Source organism: Crinia signifera, chromosome 1, assembly GCF_055691185.1.
Source record: "Crinia signifera chromosome 1, ASM5569118v1, whole genome shotgun sequence".
NCBI lineage: Eukaryota > Metazoa > Chordata > Amphibia > Anura > Myobatrachidae > Crinia > Crinia signifera.
In genome coordinates, this window is record NC_139217.1 from 118,885,682 (window position 1) to 118,904,975 (window position 19,294).

The 19,294-nt window shown below is 43.7% G+C and overlaps 1 protein-coding gene across 1 annotated transcript; it reads left to right on the top strand.

Annotated features, from left to right (window-relative positions):
- Positions 1-1,406: 1,406 nt before the first annotated feature.
- Positions 1,407-12,653, top strand: LOC146057558 (uncharacterized). Its single transcript, XM_083168932.1, has 5 exons — positions 1,407-1,491; positions 5,936-6,076; positions 10,359-10,508; positions 11,829-11,948; positions 12,557-12,653. The coding sequence occupies exons 1-5, from the start codon at positions 1,407-1,409 to the stop codon at positions 12,625-12,627; spliced, it is 567 nt and encodes a 188-aa protein (XP_083025058.1). The 3' UTR covers positions 12,628-12,653.
- Positions 12,654-19,294: the final 6,641 nt, after the last annotated feature.

The window sequence follows — 19,294 nt, forward strand, 5'->3', positions numbered from 1 at the left end:
GGAAACCTGGACTGTTAGGGGCCTATTTATTATTGGATCACATATGCAAATCGAACTGGTTGTCATTTACCGCCCAGGATTGCATTTCAATACACGATCCTTTCAAGTGAATGTATTACCCTACAGACGCCGGGACAGGGGCTCTGAAAAGGAGCCTGGCCCTGCAATCTGCTGTGCTGGGGGTCTGTGCATGTGTGGTCAGCACTAATCCCCCCCGCTGACTGCACTGCCCCGCCTCCAGTGCAGTCCTTAGCCGATAGGCTACAATGGGCTACCGCCATCTCAGAATGGTGGTAGCCCAGGAACCTACTGCCATGCTGCTATGGGGGATACAGCTGCAAGGGGAAAAGGAATGATCACAGCAGGTATAGGAGATTCCTGCTATGATCACTCCTACATACATTCAGGGGATACTTAATATTTGCCCTAAACCCCAAAAACGGGTGTTTTGGGGTATTTAGCCACAAATACTACATGCATCCAAATAAGGATATGGGTGGGTCTGTCAGAGTGTATTGTAGTCAGCAGACACCACATTACCCAGGCATGTGTAGCGTGCTAGGGAAGAATCCCCGGTGGTATTAAAAATATACTTTACGTGGTTTTTTGGCCATCAAAGCATATAGGGCATGATGCATTAGTTTAATGACAAAAAATGTATATATATATATATATATATATATATATATATATATATATATACCGCCTTCAGTGCTCTCACAATGATGGGTGGCCTAGGAGGGTGAGATTCCAGTTCCAATGTGTATTTCTTTATAGTTGCATTAATATAGCTTTGGTTGGCACCCGATCCAGGATTATACCATAGTGATGGCTGAATGTGACTAAATAACCCCGCCCCTTTATAGAAGAGTAAGTGTCGGTAATACTGAGCCGCCTTATATTAGTTGTACAGTGTGAGTAATCTGGGAATTAGCACATGGACTGTGAACATACAAAATCTTGTGTCATATTTTGTTACAAGAAGGTCAGGTAAATCAAGCAGATGTCAAAATAATTGCAGACAATGTTATGACAGGATTCGTGTTCTAATTTTTGCTCTCATACAGGTATTTTCACTGCTTAATAAAACTACAAGTAGAACTAGCTTTGAGATGCACTATGTTATAGCCAAATTATTAGTTATGACAAGTGGTTTTACAAGTAGCTTACTAAATCTAATCTTTCCTGTTCGCTTAATGACACCTCCAGTAGATGTAATTATTACAGAGCCATGCAATTACTTAGTGATGATGTTAGTCCTAGTGGGCGTGATGCCTCACTCGGGCTGGTGCATAATATAATGCTACAAAATAGGAGGTGTCTGGTTCTAATTACCTGTTTCCCTGAATACATATTATTCCCATCTAACATCAGCTGGGACACAGAGCTGCTATCCTGTCAGCAATATGAGGGCTTATACTATACTTACTCTATTTACGTTCTTGTTCCTTTGGCTGGAAATTGACTGTTTGCCCAGCAAAACTGGAAAAAGTAAGTTAGATAACAAACCAGTGTTTTGTATTGATTCCTCTGTCTTTACTGGATTTTGTTTTGGATTCTAGTATGATATTAATTGGGCCATATACTTACAGTAAGTGCTGCCTCTGGTTATATATATGCATGCAGGGCCTGTAGGCCTCTTGTTATTTTCACTAGGAAAAATGCATACTCTATTTGATGCTGTTTAAGTATATTCAAGAATAAATATACCCCACTTGGACATTATATTGCCTTGGGTCATTTATTGTATCGTATTTTCATGCCAGAGATGAAGCATCTAATTACAGTACAATATCTATGCAACTATAGAGATGCAATAATGACTGAACTGTTGGAGACTTCATACCATACTGTATTTGCACTGTGAGAATTACAATATAATGCCAGTAAAGCGCTGGACACACGGGGCGATGGGTGCAGGGAGGCTGAGTGACGTGCTTAAGCACTATAGCTCAGCACACATCACGGTACACCCGCAATGCACAACGTGAAGTGTGTAGAGACTGGCTTTGCCTATTGTGCGGTACGGATGGTGTAATGGTTAGCATTTACTGCTTCACAGCGCTGAGGTCATGGGCTCGATTCCCCATAGCCCTAACTGTGCGTAGTTTGTATATGCTCCCTGTGCTTGCGTGGGTTTCCTCTGGGTGCTGCAGTTGGTACTTATATGTTAGTTGGGCGCCCACTATAGTTAGTACGCGCATACCCCCACTATCCATGTCGGCATGGAGTTGATTTTATATAGTGTGGTGAGCGCAGCGAGCCACCAAGCACGAAGCGTGGCGAGCGGATGCGGAAAACTAAGCAAATAGCTTAGTGGGTGCCCAACTAACATATAAGTACCCTACAGTTTCCTCCCACAATCCAAAAATATGCTGGTAGGTTAATTGGCTTCCAAAAAAAAAAAAGAACCCTAGAATGAATTTGTGCGCGTGTACATGGGCTAGGGAATATAGATTGTAAAGCTGCACTGGAGCAGGGACTGATGTGACTGTTCAAATATCTCTGTAAAGTGCTGCGGAATATGTGTGCACTATATAAGAAACTGTTAATAAATGATTATTGGGGCAAAGCCCCATGATCTAGCACTGTCTTTCCCTGCGGATGTGCGGGGCTGTGCATCTCCGCCGCCCAGGGCTATAAACGTGGATCAATCAGTGCTTCATTTCTAAATGATCTAGTCAGGTCACTTAGAAATGGGGTGGAAATAACCCTGTGTGTGCCCCTTAAGTGAGTCATATTTTTACAAGCATCAGACCTGTTATTGTGGTTATTTGAAAGAAACATATTTATAGCAGTTACATATTAAGGGGTGTATTCAATCTTAGGGGCAGATGTATTAAGCTTTAACAAGAGATAAATGCAAGGGTGATAAAGAGAGATAAACGTCCAGCCAATCAGCTCCTTACTGACTTTTTTCAAACACAGCCTGTAACATGGCAGTTAGCAGGTGATTGGCTGGACGTTTATCTCTCCTTATCACCTTTGCATTTATCTCTTGTTAAGGCATACTACATCTGCCCCTTAGATCCATATTGTTGGAACGTTCCGACAGTCAGAATCCTGGCACGTTTTTGTTCTGCATGACAGAGACTCAACACGCTTCGGGCTCGGTGACTCGCTGTGCTCGTCACACTTTATATTCTCAGCTCCACGCCGACGTGGATAGTGTGGGTATGAAAAGGTCGGAGGACGCGTACCGCCGCCCCTCGCGGGCTCGCTGCGCTTGCCACGCTTCAGGTTGAGGTTTATAGTGGGGGGTGACGGGGGGGTGCATTTAACATTGTAAGCACCCATTAGGGTGCTTATACAATGTTTAATCGCATCGCATCGCATTGTATGGCGTATGCCATATACAATGTCATACAATTTTAAAATTGTATGACATTGTACAATATTGCGCGATATCGCGTCGCATCGCATCGCATACCATCGTATGCCTTATGGTGTATTTGGGCGCCGCCAAAATACACAAGTACCTTTATTTCTTTTAGATCTTTTATATTTTGTTAAATATTTTGTGACTTTGTTTCCATAGCCATAGTAAATATTGAGTTATGTGTAACTTTTTATTTCAAATTGTAGTTTTTGTACAGTAAAAATTGTGGTTTGGGTCAATTTTGACCCGTGTTGAATTTTCAGTGCATAATACTGTAATTTTCAATATATTATTCAATTATTATTGCTGTGACAATGCATTCCGGCTCTTGTTCCTTTCCGTATATGATTTTTTCCCCCTGTTGTATGTAACAGAACAACTTGCTGACTAACGAATTTACAAATTTTCTATGACTGCCCTTCAATGTTTGTTCAAAGTTCTAAAATTGTATTGATGGATGGAAGCGAAATTTTTCACAAATATTTTGTCTGTATTGTTGTTGTACAAGTAAAACTTTGTTTTGAAAAGGCAAAACAATGGGGGGTATTCAATACTCCAGCGAGTGCACGGCATCGAATCCTGTTTTGGATTCTCCATGCGCTCGCCGTGATTCACTGTGCCCCGCAATTCGACGCCAGCCCACACTATTCAATGCGAATATGATCCACTACGGCAAATTCCGGTCCCAGCTCTCTACCCCTGCTGCTGCAGCTACACTGCCACTGCTGAGGATGGAGCGGAATCCCGGTGGGAAGTGCTCCGATGACGCCGGGAGCCCCCGCACAGCCTGAGGATGGGGATGGGTCCAGCAGTAGTTGCAGACCTACGGCTCCAGCTGCCCCGCGCAGAGGTCTGCTGCTGCTACCGGACTCCTCTCCCTACTGATCAGACAGGCAGTGTCCCAGCTCTCTGCCCTTCCCGCAGACCTCCATCTCCTGCCTGCATTACAGCAATGGCACCCTCACTGCAGTGTCATGACTGCATCACAAGAACTACAGTATGTTACATTGCATTCCAATAGTACTCCTAATACAGCTGTCCCCTCCAATCTATATATTTATATAATCCAGTGAGCATAAAAACCCCCCGGCAGAGATCTGCCACTGGCCAGCAGCTGACGTTCCCCGCATCGAATCCCCCCCCCAAGCGCTACTCAGCTGGCTGTTAGTTCGCTGAGGGGGAAAAAAATTCTAAATATATTAAAGAGGTGCTTGTGATGCGGAAAAGTAAGCAAGACCCTTCAGATAAAATTAAAACTGGTTTTATTTTTTATATAAAAAAAATGAAAAGAAAACATTTATTGTAAAAGTACACATTACAGTTCACCAAAAAGATGTCCAATGCAAAACGTTGAAACTCAGCGAAAATCACGGTGAAAGCTGTTCTCCATTCTAGCATTGAATACACTCTCGGTGAATTAGAGTCAAAACCCCATTGAAATACTGTACACCGGCGAATTGCAGCGACTATGAAACAGAGAACTGTCCGGCATTCACTGTACAGCGTATATAATTTTCGGTGAAAAGATTCACCGTTTCGCTGAAAAAAAGCCCTGCTCACCGAAAAAAGCGGTGAATCAAGAGCATTGAATACTGGCCAATGTGTCTGACATTATCCCTTGTAGCTTAGTAAAATGGTTCTCAAACTGTGTACCGTGGCACCCTGGGGTGCCTTGGGACATTTGCAGGGGTGATTTGGATTGGTGTTCCAGGACCAATCCAAATTATTTATGGTCATGTAATGAGCAAAAACAGTTCTGCTGGCTGCCAATCATACACTATGTGGACAAACAGAAGCAAATCCTGTCCATCACCACATAATTAAACAAGTGTGACATATAAAAACATTTTACTTAAGATAATATTTATTTTCTACATTTCTAAATAAGAAATTTTGGCCTAGGAGTGCTGCAAAAATAATTCCAATACTCTGAGGTACCCTGATTGAAAAATGTTTTGGAACCACTGGCATATTGTAAAATCGGAAAGTGCTGACTGATAGTATTAAAAGAGTAAAACAAAAACAGACTGACCACACCATTGCTGGGCAACCAGCTCTTGTAGAAAAACAATGAGCCATGGCAGTGAAAGTCTAGTAGAATTGTTGCGGGCATTATTTATTGTTATTTACTGTGTTTAAAAAAAAAAAACATAAAAAGGTACTGGTACTCAGTACTGCCCCAGTTTACATTGTCAGGATCCTATTACCCATTACCCTGACTGACAGCCTGTGATAGAAGTGACTCCTCCGTTATCCTACTTCCTCACTGACCGATGCAGACGTTAGCTCAAGGAATGCTGGTAGGAGGGTTGTCTCCCAGCTGCCTTCGTGTGCGTGAGCGGAGTTGATAATGGATGATCTCCTGGTCCCATGGCAACAACCCTTGCTACACCCATTGCAGTTATGCCCCTTGAATACCTGCCTGCTAAAAGTAACACTGTTTATTAATATGGCAATTGATGCTATATTCATTCACACGTAGACGTTACTAACCATCTACTGTATATACTACAGGTACGTTTTTAACTTTCTCGAATCCTAATTTTTTTTTTGTAGCCAAGAAAGGCTTCTGTCCCAAGCCACAAGTATCACTGAATTCTACAGCTTCCTCTGATAACAAATGTGTAATTGACAGTGATTGCTCAGAGCACATGAGATGCTGTGATACAGGACGTGGACATCAGTGTGTATATGCAGGTACTGCCTAAAAAACAAAATGATTGCCATATATTACACCAAATACAGGTGCAACATGTTATTTTTTGAGGAATCTTAAAACTGTGGTCAGATTACATTGCATATCTCTCATTTTAAACCAAGCTTGGAGGCAGGGGCTGGCTGGCAACTTTTAGCCTAGGGGGCAAGTCCAGAGCACTGGCCCATACCACCACCGCCGACCCCCCCCCCCCCCCCCCCCACAACTCTCTGGAAGACAGAATGCTTGTTGCGCGCCGGCGGTACGCTGAAAAATTAGGCTTGTGACCTGTACCATGATTGTATTGTGTACCTGCAGATTGCACATTGTGATGCTAATTACACATTATGCCGCACACCTTGATGCCCATTACACCCCATACTGTGATGGCAATTACCCAATGCTCCCCACACCGTAATGCCCAATACGACCCATACCATGATGCCCATTACACCACACAATGTCCACAGTGCCAGATTTGCCCCCACGGTGCCAGATATTCCGCCACAGTGCCAAATACACATATGCCCCCACAGTGCCAGATATGCCCCCACAGTGCCAGAAACACACATGCCCCACAGTGCCCGAATTTCCCACCAGCTACTCACCATTGTGCTGCTGGGGGGAGGGGGGGCAGGGGAGAGCGCAGTACATGCCCCTCCTGCCCACCGGGGAGGCTACTACCGACCATACTTGCCTACTTTTGAAAACTAGTTTCAGGGAGATTCCAGGCGCTAATAAAATGCAGCACCATTGAGGCGGGGTCTGCGCATGTACAACTTCCCTGGTAAAATGCCTTCGCTGACTTTCACACTCACTGGGGACGTTCGCTCCAGTATTGGAGGACACAGGGCACTAGCAGGGAAAAGCCCAGCGTTTTATGGGTGCGCCAATAAAAACGCTGGACGTACCCCTGTGAACGCAAGCATGTCTATGGCAGGCGAATGACATCAGCTCCCGGCCTGAATTCGGCCAGGATAAAAGTCAGCCTGTCAGTAGACTGTTTAATCAGCGATGGGGAAAATAAATCATTCGATGGGGAGCGACCATCGAATGATTTCTCTCCCGTGTGGCCACATGCGAGGGGATGTGTAAAAGTACACATCCACTCTCATGCTAATGCGGGGATTCGCACGCAGGGGGGGAGGGGGTATTGGCGTGATGTTGGTTCGCGTCTACCTGCTTGCTAGGCTGAAAATATATGCAACCTAGTGAACAGGTCTGAATCAGGCCCATAGTCTATTATACACAGCCACACCATATAACACACAGCACATTATTACATTATACACACCCCAATTTTAATTTATACACAGCAGCTCAACCCATATTCCATTATAAACAGTCCACTCATTATTGCATTATATACAGTACACAGCCCCCTCCCCCCACACAAACACATTACACAATGCATTATATACAAAGCCCCCCCTCCCCCCACACAAACACATGACACAATGCATTATATACACAGCCCCCCCTCCCCCCACACAAACACAATGCATTATATACACAGCCCCCCCTCCCCCCACACAAACACATTACACAATGCATTATATACACAGCCCCCCCTCCCCCCACACAAACAAAATGCATTATATACACAGCCCCCCCTCCCCCCACACAAACACAATGCATTATATCAGGGTTGCCGACCCTCCTGGAATTCCCGGGAGTCTCCCGAAAATCGGGTCCCCCTCCCGGCCCCCCAGAAGGGTGGGCAACCCTCCCGGAATCTGGGGGACCCCCCTGAACCCACCGAATCGCGGCATGTAAATGCCGCAATCCGCGGGTCTCAGAGGAGGGGGCGGAGCTAAAATGGCACAATCGCGTCATTTTAGCCCCACCCCCTCCATGGATAGCTGTAATTTCTTCTATTTCCCGTAGTGGGGGCGGGGCTTAATGACGTCACCGTCAAGCCCCGCTCCCCGAACGGGTAAGGAAAGTCTCCTCTCCGGGCTTCTCCCGGAGAGGAGCATTGAAAAGTCGGCAACCCTGCATTATATACACAGCCCCCCTCCCCCCACACAAACACAATGCATTATATACACAGCCCCCCTCCCCCCACACAAACACATTACACAATGTGCTTGTGTGATGCCCTCATATTACACCCCCACTCCCCAGCATACTCACCTGCCTGTGTTACTCCTTCCAGGGGAGTGCAGGGACCCTGCAGGGTGGTGGGAGCAATCTGTGTGGTGAGGGGGAAGCAGCATAGGGCAGCCGGTGACAGGAGGACATAGCAGGGAGAGCAGCAGGCTGATGCACGAAGTGTGGTGGGCGGGGCCAACCTCAGAAGCCCTGGCTGCTGCTGACTCCCCTGCTCCTCCCATCCACACACCTCCTGACTGTGGCAGCAGCTCGGCCACTACTTTCCACAACCCTGCGGTGGCAGGCTTTGATGTTACCGGCAAGCCCCCTGCGCGCGGCATCCAGAACACGGCCGCGGCTACAGGAAGATGGCCGCCGGCCTCCCACACTGAGGACATGTACTCAGTGCAGGGGGCCGGCGGCCATTTTCCTGTAGCCGCGGCCGTGTTCTTGCAGCCACGGCCAGCGCAGGAGGGCTGGAGGAGGTGGATCCAGTGCGGCCCGGCGCCAGTGACTGGGTGAGCGGCCCGGGGGGCACATGGCACCCTGCCCCCCGGCCCAGCCCGCCCCTGCTTGGAGCAAACACATAATCAGACTACTGTCTTTAGCATATTAGGCACAGTCACAATCATGAGGTTTAATAACCATTTATAAACTTACTTCATCATAACACCTGTATATATAGCCACCTTGGGTATTACTAAAGCAGCCGAAAACTTGAATGATAGACAGCCAGATAGATATATGCAGATATATGTATGCTATGCAGCATGTCTATATCTTGTATGTAATTACAACTCTATCTGCATACAACATGTTATGCTACAGTGTTTTCCTGCCAAACATTTCAACACAATTTGGTATGCAGATACAGTCGTGGCGTGCCCTATTCTATTTTATGTATATGCATACAAAATGATGTTACAGTGTTTGTCAGGAAAACACCGTTACATAACATTTTGTATAAAGATACAGGTACAATTAATACATGGCCAATTTTGAGAGATCAAAGTATCATTTGGATTTTTAAGGTTAGAAATAATAATACAATTTGTATTTGTTGCAAATGTGCAGTAATTGTGTACTTGTTATTGATTTACAACATTGGTGAATACAACTCAACAAAAAAAAAATCAGTTCTATTTATGTCTGACTTTCTAGAGCTGTTAAGTGTTCGACTCAGACTCATTACCTTGGCTGAGCTGTATGTTTAACATGGGCAAAACATCTGCAACTGACCTTCTACCGACAATTCTTATTTGGAGCTGAAAACAGCTGACATTTAATCAGCTCGGACACTATAGCATTGGCCAACTTTGCAAAATGTCTGACTTTTTCTGGTAAAATCTAACATTTTACAAAACGTGACCAAAATGGTCTCCCATTACATCCTGGCCTATATGTTTGGGTTTTTCCAGAGAAAACTGACAAGGCACAGAGCAGGGCTATGTGTATCCCTACATTATTTCACTTATATCATTAGATACAACTACTGGAGCATCCCTATGGAGCAAGGGATAGATTGTACAGTTTCTCAATCATAGGTGAAGAGATGTTGCAAGTTATTTTCAATAACTTACCATCTTACAGAGAATAATGGGTACTTATGTAGTATCTGGGCTGCCGATTTTTTGATCGTATGCCTTAAGTTAAGGCATACAATCAGATGCGATGCGATATCGCATCGCATGCGACCATCGGATGCGATGACCCGATTTTTCCATAGGAATCAATGTTAAAATGGACTGAGTCCATTTTAACATGGAATTCAATGGGAAAAAGTGGTCCTTTTCATACCCCTACTATCCAAGTGGGCATGGAGTTGGATATAAACCTGTGGCGAGCGTAGCGAGCCACCAAGCCCGAAGCGCGGCGAGCGAACGGTATTCTGTGTCCCCTCGCGGGGCTCGCTACGCTCGCCACGCTTCGGGCTCGGTGGCTCGCTACGCTCGCCACAGGTTTATATCCAACTCCATGCCCACTTGGATAGTAGGGGTATGAAAAGGACCCCTTTTTCGGGTCATCGCATCGCATCCGATGGTCGCATGCGATGCGATGCGATGTGCCCAATCCGACCCTATTTAGAAATCGGCAGCCCAGATACTACATAAGTACCGAATAATGTGTCTGAGTTAATAAGTAGTTTTTAATGTAACTATTGTTTTTCTTTGTTATGGATGTTTCCAACAGAACGGGCAGGATTCTGTCCTTACAATGACCTCCCCCCAGTGACAACGGGTGAAGTACAAAAGCCAAAGTGCAAGAGTGACTTTGATTGTGAGGGTAAGGCTAAGTGTTGTGAGCGGGGATCCTCAAGAGACTGCCTCCCTGCATCAAAGGGTGAGAATCATCATCTAGCATCCTGTACCTACTTACATCACATATAAGTTGTATTACGCTCTGCATGGCTATTCCTGTTAGGGGATGCATTTTAAATCCCGGCGGTCGGGATCCCGGCGTTCAAAATCCCGACGCCGGAATCCCGAACGCCAAATTCCCGACACTTTCTCCCCCCGTGGGTGTCCTCGACACCCTGCCGAGCGTAGCGAGTCACCGGGCCCGCTGCGTGGCGAGCGCAGCAACCCGCAAGGGGGGGCGATCCACGTCCCCCCCTTGTCGGGATTTTGGCGTTCAGGATTCCGGCGTCGGGATTTTGAACGCCGGGATCCCGACCGCTGGCTTTTCATGCCGAATCCTCCTGTTAGATATTTTCTGGGACTATGCTTTATACATAAAGTTAATCTTTTACAAACCAGGCAGGATTTCTGTTTACACACATTTTTCCATTTAGAACTCCATTGAGTACATCTCCTTGCTATGTATGAATACAAGTGCTAATACCATTAAAGCACAGTGCATTACGTTCAGTAGCTGAATTAGCCTTCTAGGAATAAAACCTTTGTACCTGCTTGGAGCACAGTATAAAGTACTCTGCTGTATGTTATGGAAATAATGAAGACGTCAGTCACATGGTTGGGAGGTATGGTGTGTGGTAGCAATACTGTAGGTGAAAACATTAGATCCTTCTCTGAATCATTACTGCCCTTTAGACTTTAGTGCTTACAGGAGCTTCTTAAACGTCCCTCTTTGTGAAATGCTCTGTCTTGCCTACCTACCCTCACCACAGTAGGAATGATTAGTGTGACTGTTCTATTTCTAGAGATGAATGGGATTATTTTTGTAGTAGATGGACAATTCCAGATAAATATATTCACAATGATCCAAATGTTCCTACAGTAGGTGATAACAGTACTGTTTATCCCCTTTATGGCACCCTGCTGTACAGTATGTTTAGAATTTCTTTGCTTCTTTTTCAACTTATTTTTTGTATTCTCTGGAATTCTCCACCTTTCCAGCATCAGACTCTATGGGGGAAATTTACTAAAGGAAATTTGTAAAAAATAGGTGTATTTTTATCCAGAAATACACTTATTTTTGACATTTCCTATCCCGAAAATACGGCAATTCGTATTCATATTGATAGCACAATGTCCTCCTTTAGCTCACCTTAGAACATCTGCATTATGGTTTGAATATTTTCTATCAATTTGCATTCCTCTGACTACATACCTGAAATGTCCTTCTGCTCACTGCTGGTAGAAGATCATTTTACTGAATTCACTACAATTCTACAAGATTTTTTTCTCTTTAATTATCCAGAAAAACCAGGAATATGCCCTGATACCAATGAAACAAATTCCAATGTTGACTGCTCTACTGACCGAGACTGTTCAGAAAGTCTCAAGTGCTGCAGACAGAGGTGCATGATTCCTATAAAAGGTAAAGACCATAAATGTGCGGTGAATGGACAGATTATTTGTCTTCAGTTACAATTTACTATGATTTATGGGAAAGAAGAATACACCTGTAAGGCTTAGTTTGGTCCAGGGATAATGTGATCTCAATATATTAGAGGGCGGGGTTCCTGCTTGCCTCCACACCCTACCTCTAATCATGATAAGAGGTACTACCATTCTGAGACTTGTAGTGCCACCCAGAGAAAAACAAAAATAGAAATTGCAGGAGCATGGTCTAAGGGGGGATGCAGAAGGCAAGATTGATTAGTTAAATCTGCATTCTTCACACTCAACAGTACTAGATAGTACTAGACACTTTTTAATGGTCTCAAATGGCTGATATGTACATTTTAATTTAATAGTTAAATAATGTAAAAAGCAGATTATATCCTCTTTTTCTGGAAGGTGCTAAACAAATAAGTAGTAAAATCTAAATGTTATGGGCAACGTCTCATCTTCAATAGAACCCCCATCAGGCATTGTGTCTGTGTGCGTTTGTTTATGTAATCATTTTATATTTCATGTAAAGTGTTTCACTACAAAATCATTTGTTCATATCTAAAATCTGCCTATTTCTCTTTGTCATTCCAGTGGTACATGCAGTTACTCTGCATAATACGACTTCAGAAGATTACACAACCAAGAAGACACAACCGTTCTAGTGGTTTCTGTTCTGCATTGTTAAACACAACTTCTGAATTATTATGTTTTTTTTAATACAACATATAGTAATATTATACCATGCTCAAAAGTGTTGCTTTCTGAATCAGAAATAAAAATATAAAGTGCAAGGCATTGTTGCATCATAAATATGCAATACAGAAGCATGGAGACTATGGGACTAAATGAAGTGGTTAGGAACTAACAGAAACTTCTAGACCCATTATGCAGTATGCAGATACTTGCCTACTTTTAATAACTAGTTTCAGGGAGATTATAGTTGGTAGCAGAATTCTGCACGATGTCCCAGTGAGGGGGTGTGTCATGCTCCACCCAAAGGGCGTGTCTAATTCCATATATGGAGAGATTGTGAAGAGATTGTAAACATGGCACCTAGTGTGTACTGCTACAGTTGAGAGGAATCTTGTAAAATGACTTATATCCAAATGTAGATGAGCCCCAAAGCAGCTAGTAAGAGCTACTATACTTGCTAAAGTGCTGGGAAATGGTGCTAATGGTTCAATGTAAATGTATCTATCTCTCATTCCTTGGTACTTCTTTACTTTCCGGCTTCTACGCTCGCCACAAACTATGTAAAATAAAGGAACTTAACGCCATGCCAACATGGATAGTTCATACCTCCACTATCCATGTTGGCATGGAGTTGATTTTAAATAGCGTGGCGAGCGCAGCGAGCCACCGAGCCCGCAGCGTGGGCGAGCGTAGCCGTGAAAGTAAAGAAGTACCCATTCCTTTTTCCCCCCAAAATGTAAAAGCGTAATGTGGGCTCTGTGAAATAAGGGAGATTGGTAGACTAATGAGGGAGAGAGGGAGATTGCTGTTATTTCAGGGAGTCTCCTGCAGAATGCAGGAGGGTAGGCAACTATGATTATGCCTTGCTGCAGTTTTGCTATTAGGGAATGCTAAAACTACAGTATGGCAAGGCATGCTGGGATATATAGTTTCACAACAGCTGGAGGGCCACAGTTTGGCCTTGCTTGCCTTACAATAATGTTGTAGCATGTGCTATCTGATATATATATATATATATATATATATATATATATATATATATATATATATATATATATATATGCTGAGGATGGGCTGTACCCTGGCATCATATCATACATTTTCCATCACCCCTTTAGTTTGTTTAGATGGAGCAAATGGAGCCACTCTCAACTATATTCCTTAGGTTGTGGCTCACCATGGCTAGCCATGGCTATCCTATTGTTATCAGCAGCAATACAATACATATAATAATACAGTAGGGGATTAGCAGAGTAATCTTATTACTCACTTAGTCCTATTAAAGGGCTAGATGAAGAGGGCTCCATCTGTAGCACCCCTCACATTTATTATTACCTCTTATGTAAGTCTTATCACATATAATACTATCACCTTAACGGTTTAAAAATAACGGGTCCTGCTTCTCCTGCATAACGAGGAGAAGCAGGCACCCGTTACAGTCTAATGTTTTAACCCCCTTGCAGCAGTTATGTTCTGCCTCCACGGCTCTCCTTATCAGCGCCTGCTCTTTATTGAGTATACCGATTTGTAAAAAAAGCTCTCTCCCCCAATCGGTTGTAATGGGCTTGCGCAAGATCTCACTGTTATCGCGATATCTTGAGCGCAGTCAGGAGCCAGCAGCAGGGCTCGTGTTGTCCCTGCAATAGGAATAGCACAACGTAAGCCCTATGTCTGACAGCCAGTCATACATCGCCCGAGCCGGAAACAGCAGGGGGATTGAAGGGGACAGCCACGCCAAGCATTAATCACTTAAGTGCAATTTTCATACATTTAAAAAATATGTTAATCCCCAGATAACCAATGTTAAGTGCAGCATATGAATCTACCACAGTGTATGGTGGCCTTTATTTTATAATGAGAAGGCGTGCAAGATTTTATTAAGTGTATTTTTTATTCATGCAATAAATCTCCTATGTGCCACTACTTACTGGTATATAAACATTTTCTCTATGCTTTTTTGTAGGGGTTAATGCAGTGATCCCCAGCAGCAGCAGCAGCAGCAGCAGCTGTAGTGAATTGTTAGTGTTTTTATTGAGATTGCATCTGTCTAGCGCCAAGTGATTTGTACATCTTGTTGTGTTGTATACATGTGTTTTAGATTTATGTAACAGGATTTGGAAACAGACTGAACGTGAGGAACAAAGGCCAGTTCAGAGTCAAGTATGACACCTCAGTAACAAGCTTGTGGAATAGAGTTGAATGTCATGTTATCAACAATGACAGAAATATCACTTAGGTAACTACGGTTGGCTGGTGAAAGTATTATCAGTTTTGTTTTGACAAGATTACATTTGAGTTAGCGGGATGACATCCAAAATGAAATTTCAGAACGACATTCAGAAACCCAGACTAATACGGATGGTGACAAATCTGGAGCGGATATGATGATTTGATTATTATTATAAGCTGAAGATACTAAAATCGAAAGTGTGCCAAGAGACATGGAATAGCTTAAGAAAAGCAGAGGACCTAGGGCTGAACCTTGTAGAAATTCAACTGATAGAGCAGGCATGTCCAAACGATGGCCCTCCAGCTGTTGTGAAACTACAAGTCCCATCGTGCCTTGCCATTGTTTTAGCATTCCTTAATAGTAAAACTGTGGCAAGGCATGATGGGACTTGTAGGTTCACAACAGCTGGAGGGCCATAGGTTGGACATGCCTGTGATAGAGGAATCAAAGTGGAGGTGGATTCAGGGGAACAAATTGTATAGTTGGTGAACAGGACCTTCCTACCATTTTGATTGTCTGTAACTACCCAGTTTCTTTTATCACTATTTTCAATTGTAAATTGCAATGGAATTTGCTGAACTATATACCAACCTGTCAAATAAATAAACAAAAGCTGAAAGAGCTATTTGATAAGTAGGGTAGGAACAAGGATTGGACTGTGCCCTGAATACATAGGGATTGTACTGTTTGTATGAAGAAAGCATGGTCAACAGTGTCAGATGCTGCAGAGAGATCCAGAAGAATATGACATGAGTAGTGGCGTGTCTATAATGGGTACAGTGTGCACGGTGCACGCTGGCCCCTGAGTCCCAGGGGGCCTACATCATGCGCACTGCACCCATTTTCCTAATACTTACCCTCCAGAGTACAGCGGCAGCTGCAGGAGTGCAGTGGAGTCTGAGTGCTCTAGTGCTCAGACTGCACAATGGCTGCACTCTAAAATAATCCGTTAAACGACTGCCAGGCTATTTTTCTGGAGATTTGAGCATGTGCAGTAGGGTCTGAGCACACTGAGCACATTGAGACAAGCATATGCTACTGGCAGTATCAACCAGGTAGCTCTCGGGTCCCCTCGTCCCCTCCCCAGGCCCTGAGACGCTGAGGGGGGGACCGAGGTCGACGAAAGCGGACGGGGTCCACCGGGCGCTCCCCGGAGGCAGGGGGCCGGCCCGGGAGCGGGGACGGAGGCGAGGCGGCGGCCTGACGAAGGGGGGGCCACGGAGGCACATGCACTAAGGTTTATATGGGTTCACCTTATGCTTGTGAATATTTTATGTTTTTGTGTTTATTTTTTAGTTTATTAAAAAAATGACACAAGATGGTACCGTCTATATTACAGAGTTCTAATAACTAATGTGTATTTTGCAAGCAAAAATATGCGTAGCATGATATGTGACATGTATCACATTTATTCTGGACATGTATACTGCTAGGGCAGATCTACATGCAAATTGCAATACGTGCTACATGGATATGTTCTTGCGTGGATCCAGGGGGAAAGGGCAACAAGGCACGTGCCCCCCTGTCATTTAGTAGGCTTTTTTATTTTAATGTATAAAGCATTAAGAAGCCAATCTCTCACCAGGATGAGGAATCTAACTGTAAATCAGCCTGATATTCCTCCCCTTAACAATCAGCCCAGCAGCTCTGCCTCCAGAATTGTGCTGGGCTTGATCCAATGGGGCAGATGTATTAAGCTTTAACAAGAGATAAATCCAAGGGTGATAAGGAGAGATAAACATCCAGCCAATCACCTGCTATTTGCCATGTTACAGACTGTGTTTGAAAAAAAGTCAGTAAGGAGCTTATTGGCTGGACGTTTATCTCTCCTTATCACCCTTGCATTTATCTCTTGTTAAGGCTTAATACATCTGCCCCACTGTCTCCAGACACATGTGAAGAGGAGCCTGCATAAACCATGGAAGGATCTTGTCAATGTCAGGTGCTGGGCAGAGTCAGCCTGTGAGTTCTGTTTTGAATGCAGTTGCACTGCTGGTGATGAGACTCTAAAGCTAATGTGGCACAGTGGGCAATGTTGTATGACTGGCAGGTGGCAGAGGGACCCCAAGAGAGGATTTGGCCAGTACCTACTAGCTGTCTGGCTGGTGATGCCAATATAATTTGAGGCCCAGAAGGAGGGAAGAGCAGCTACTTAGTGTGCCCAGAACGTGGGTGGCAAGGGTGTCCAATAAGGGAGAACATAGACTTCATCCTGCATAAGTGAAAGGTAGCCCATCCACCAGCCTAGTACCTGAGGGTGGCATTTAGCACTGAATTCACTGAGCTGATGCTAAACCAGACACCATCACCATGACCCGCCAACACCATGGTCCAGAAGCATATCAATCCAAAACATGAGGAGGATGCTATGCTACTCTTGAATAAGAAGATGATGCCTCAGCTTTCTTATATCTGGGATTTAAGTGGTACAGTATGGAGAAATAGGTCAGGAGTTGAAACATGGAAGGATGCTGACTGCTGCTGAGGAGGGGATTGGATGAGGTGAGCTGCTGCTGAGGATCTGGGAGTGGCTTATGGATACAGCCTTCCCCATAAGGCCAATTCGATTGGTACCGAGACCATACCCTTTCTTCCAGCAGTGTGCATGCAAAACAGACACCACCTCCTTTCCCTTATCATGATTCCCCCCTATAATTTTGTTCGGTATCCGCCGCTGCATATTTTATTTATTAACAGTTATTTATATAGCGCACACATATTCCGCAGCGCTTTACAGAGAATAATTGAGCATTCACATCAGTCCCTGCCCCAGTGGAATTTACAATCTATATTCCCTACCACATGCACACGCACACACAGACTTTGTTGGGAGCCAATAAACCTACCAGTATATTTTTGGATTGTGGGAGGAAACCCACACAAGCACGGGGAGAATACACAAGCTACAGTACGCACAGTTAGGTCCATGGTGGGAATTGAACCCATGACCTCAGTGCTTTGATGCAGTAATACTAACCATTACACCATCCGCGCTGCCCACGGATCCACTGCTGCATATGTTCACTGTTGACATTTTTAGTGAACGTATTTTGGGCAGCCTGATTCAGATGTGGTCATAACTGCAATGGTATTACAACTGAGCCATTATAGGTAGACTGTACATACATAGCAGCCATAGAGGTAGACGGTACATGCATAACAGCCATATAGGTAGACTCCACATGCAATTGGGTTGGTACTGAATATAAAAGTATACACAGACACGTCTGAAGCTGAACGGTTCGGAGAACAACACCACGTGGAACTACACCATTTGCAGTGAGAAATGACAGAGTGATTAGCCCCTTCCTGACACAGCCAGTTTTTGCCTTCCTGACAGAGCCCTTTTTTTCAAATCTGACATGTATCACTTAAGTGGGGATAACTTTTTTTTGCTTTTACTTATCCCAGTGATTTTGAGATTGTTTTCTCGTGACACATTGTACTTCAAATTAGTGGTAAATTTGGGTCGATACAGTCTGTGTTTTTTTGTGAAAAATACCAAAATGTCGTAAAAAAATGGAAAATTTAGCAATTTGCAAAATGTTAAATTTTCTGCTTGTGAGACAAATAATCATACCACTCAAAATAGTTAATAACTAACATAGACCATATGTCTACTTTATGTTTCCATCATTATTTCAACTTCCTTTTAATTTTTTTGGACACTAGGAGGCTTACAATATGAATAGCAAATTCTCAAATTTTCAAGAAAATTTCAAACACTGATTTTTTTAGGGACCAGTTCAGTTCTGATGTGACTTTGAGGGACTTGTATGTGAGACACCCCCATAAATGATGCCATTTCAAAAACTGCACCCCTCACAGTATTCAAAACAGCATTTTGGAAGTTTGTTAACCCTTTAGGTGTTTCACAGGAATTAAAACAAAGTGTAGGTGAAATTTCAAAATTTCATTTTTTTTGCAGATTTGCAATTTTAATACATTTTTCTAAGGAACACAGTAGATTTTACTAGAGAAATGTGACTAAAAATTGATTCCCCCAATTCTTTTGTTTTCATAAATATCCTATATGTGGCCCTAGTGTGCACGTTGACCAAACCACAGGCTTCATAATAGAAGGAGCACCTACTTGATTTTGGAGCCTCCTTTTTATGAGATAATTTTTTAGGCACCATGTAGGTTTCTAGGCACCATAAGATGCTAAAATTTAGGAACCCCAACACAAGTGACCCCATTTTGCAAACTACACCCCTCACGGAATTCATCTAGGGGTATAGTGTACATTTCAAACCCCCAGGGGTTTCACCAATTGTGGTAAACTGGGCAGTGAAAATGAAAAATTAAATTTTTTACACAAAAATGCAGTTCTGGCTCAAAATTTTTCATTTTCACAAGGAATGAAGGAGACAAAGCACCCCAAAATCTGTGCCCCAATTTCTCCC

Coding starts and splice junctions, on each gene's coding strand:
- LOC146057558 (XM_083168932.1), top strand. CDS start 1,407: ATGAGGGCTTATACTATACTTACTCTATTTACGTTCTTGTTCCTTTGG. Junction 6,077..10,358: donor ACATCAGTGTGTATATGCAG/GTACTGCCTAAA, acceptor TGTTTCCAACAG/AACGGGCAGGATTCTGTCCT. Junction 11,949..12,556: donor GTGCATGATTCCTATAAAAG/GTAAAGACCATA, acceptor TTGTCATTCCAG/TGGTACATGCAGTTACTCTG.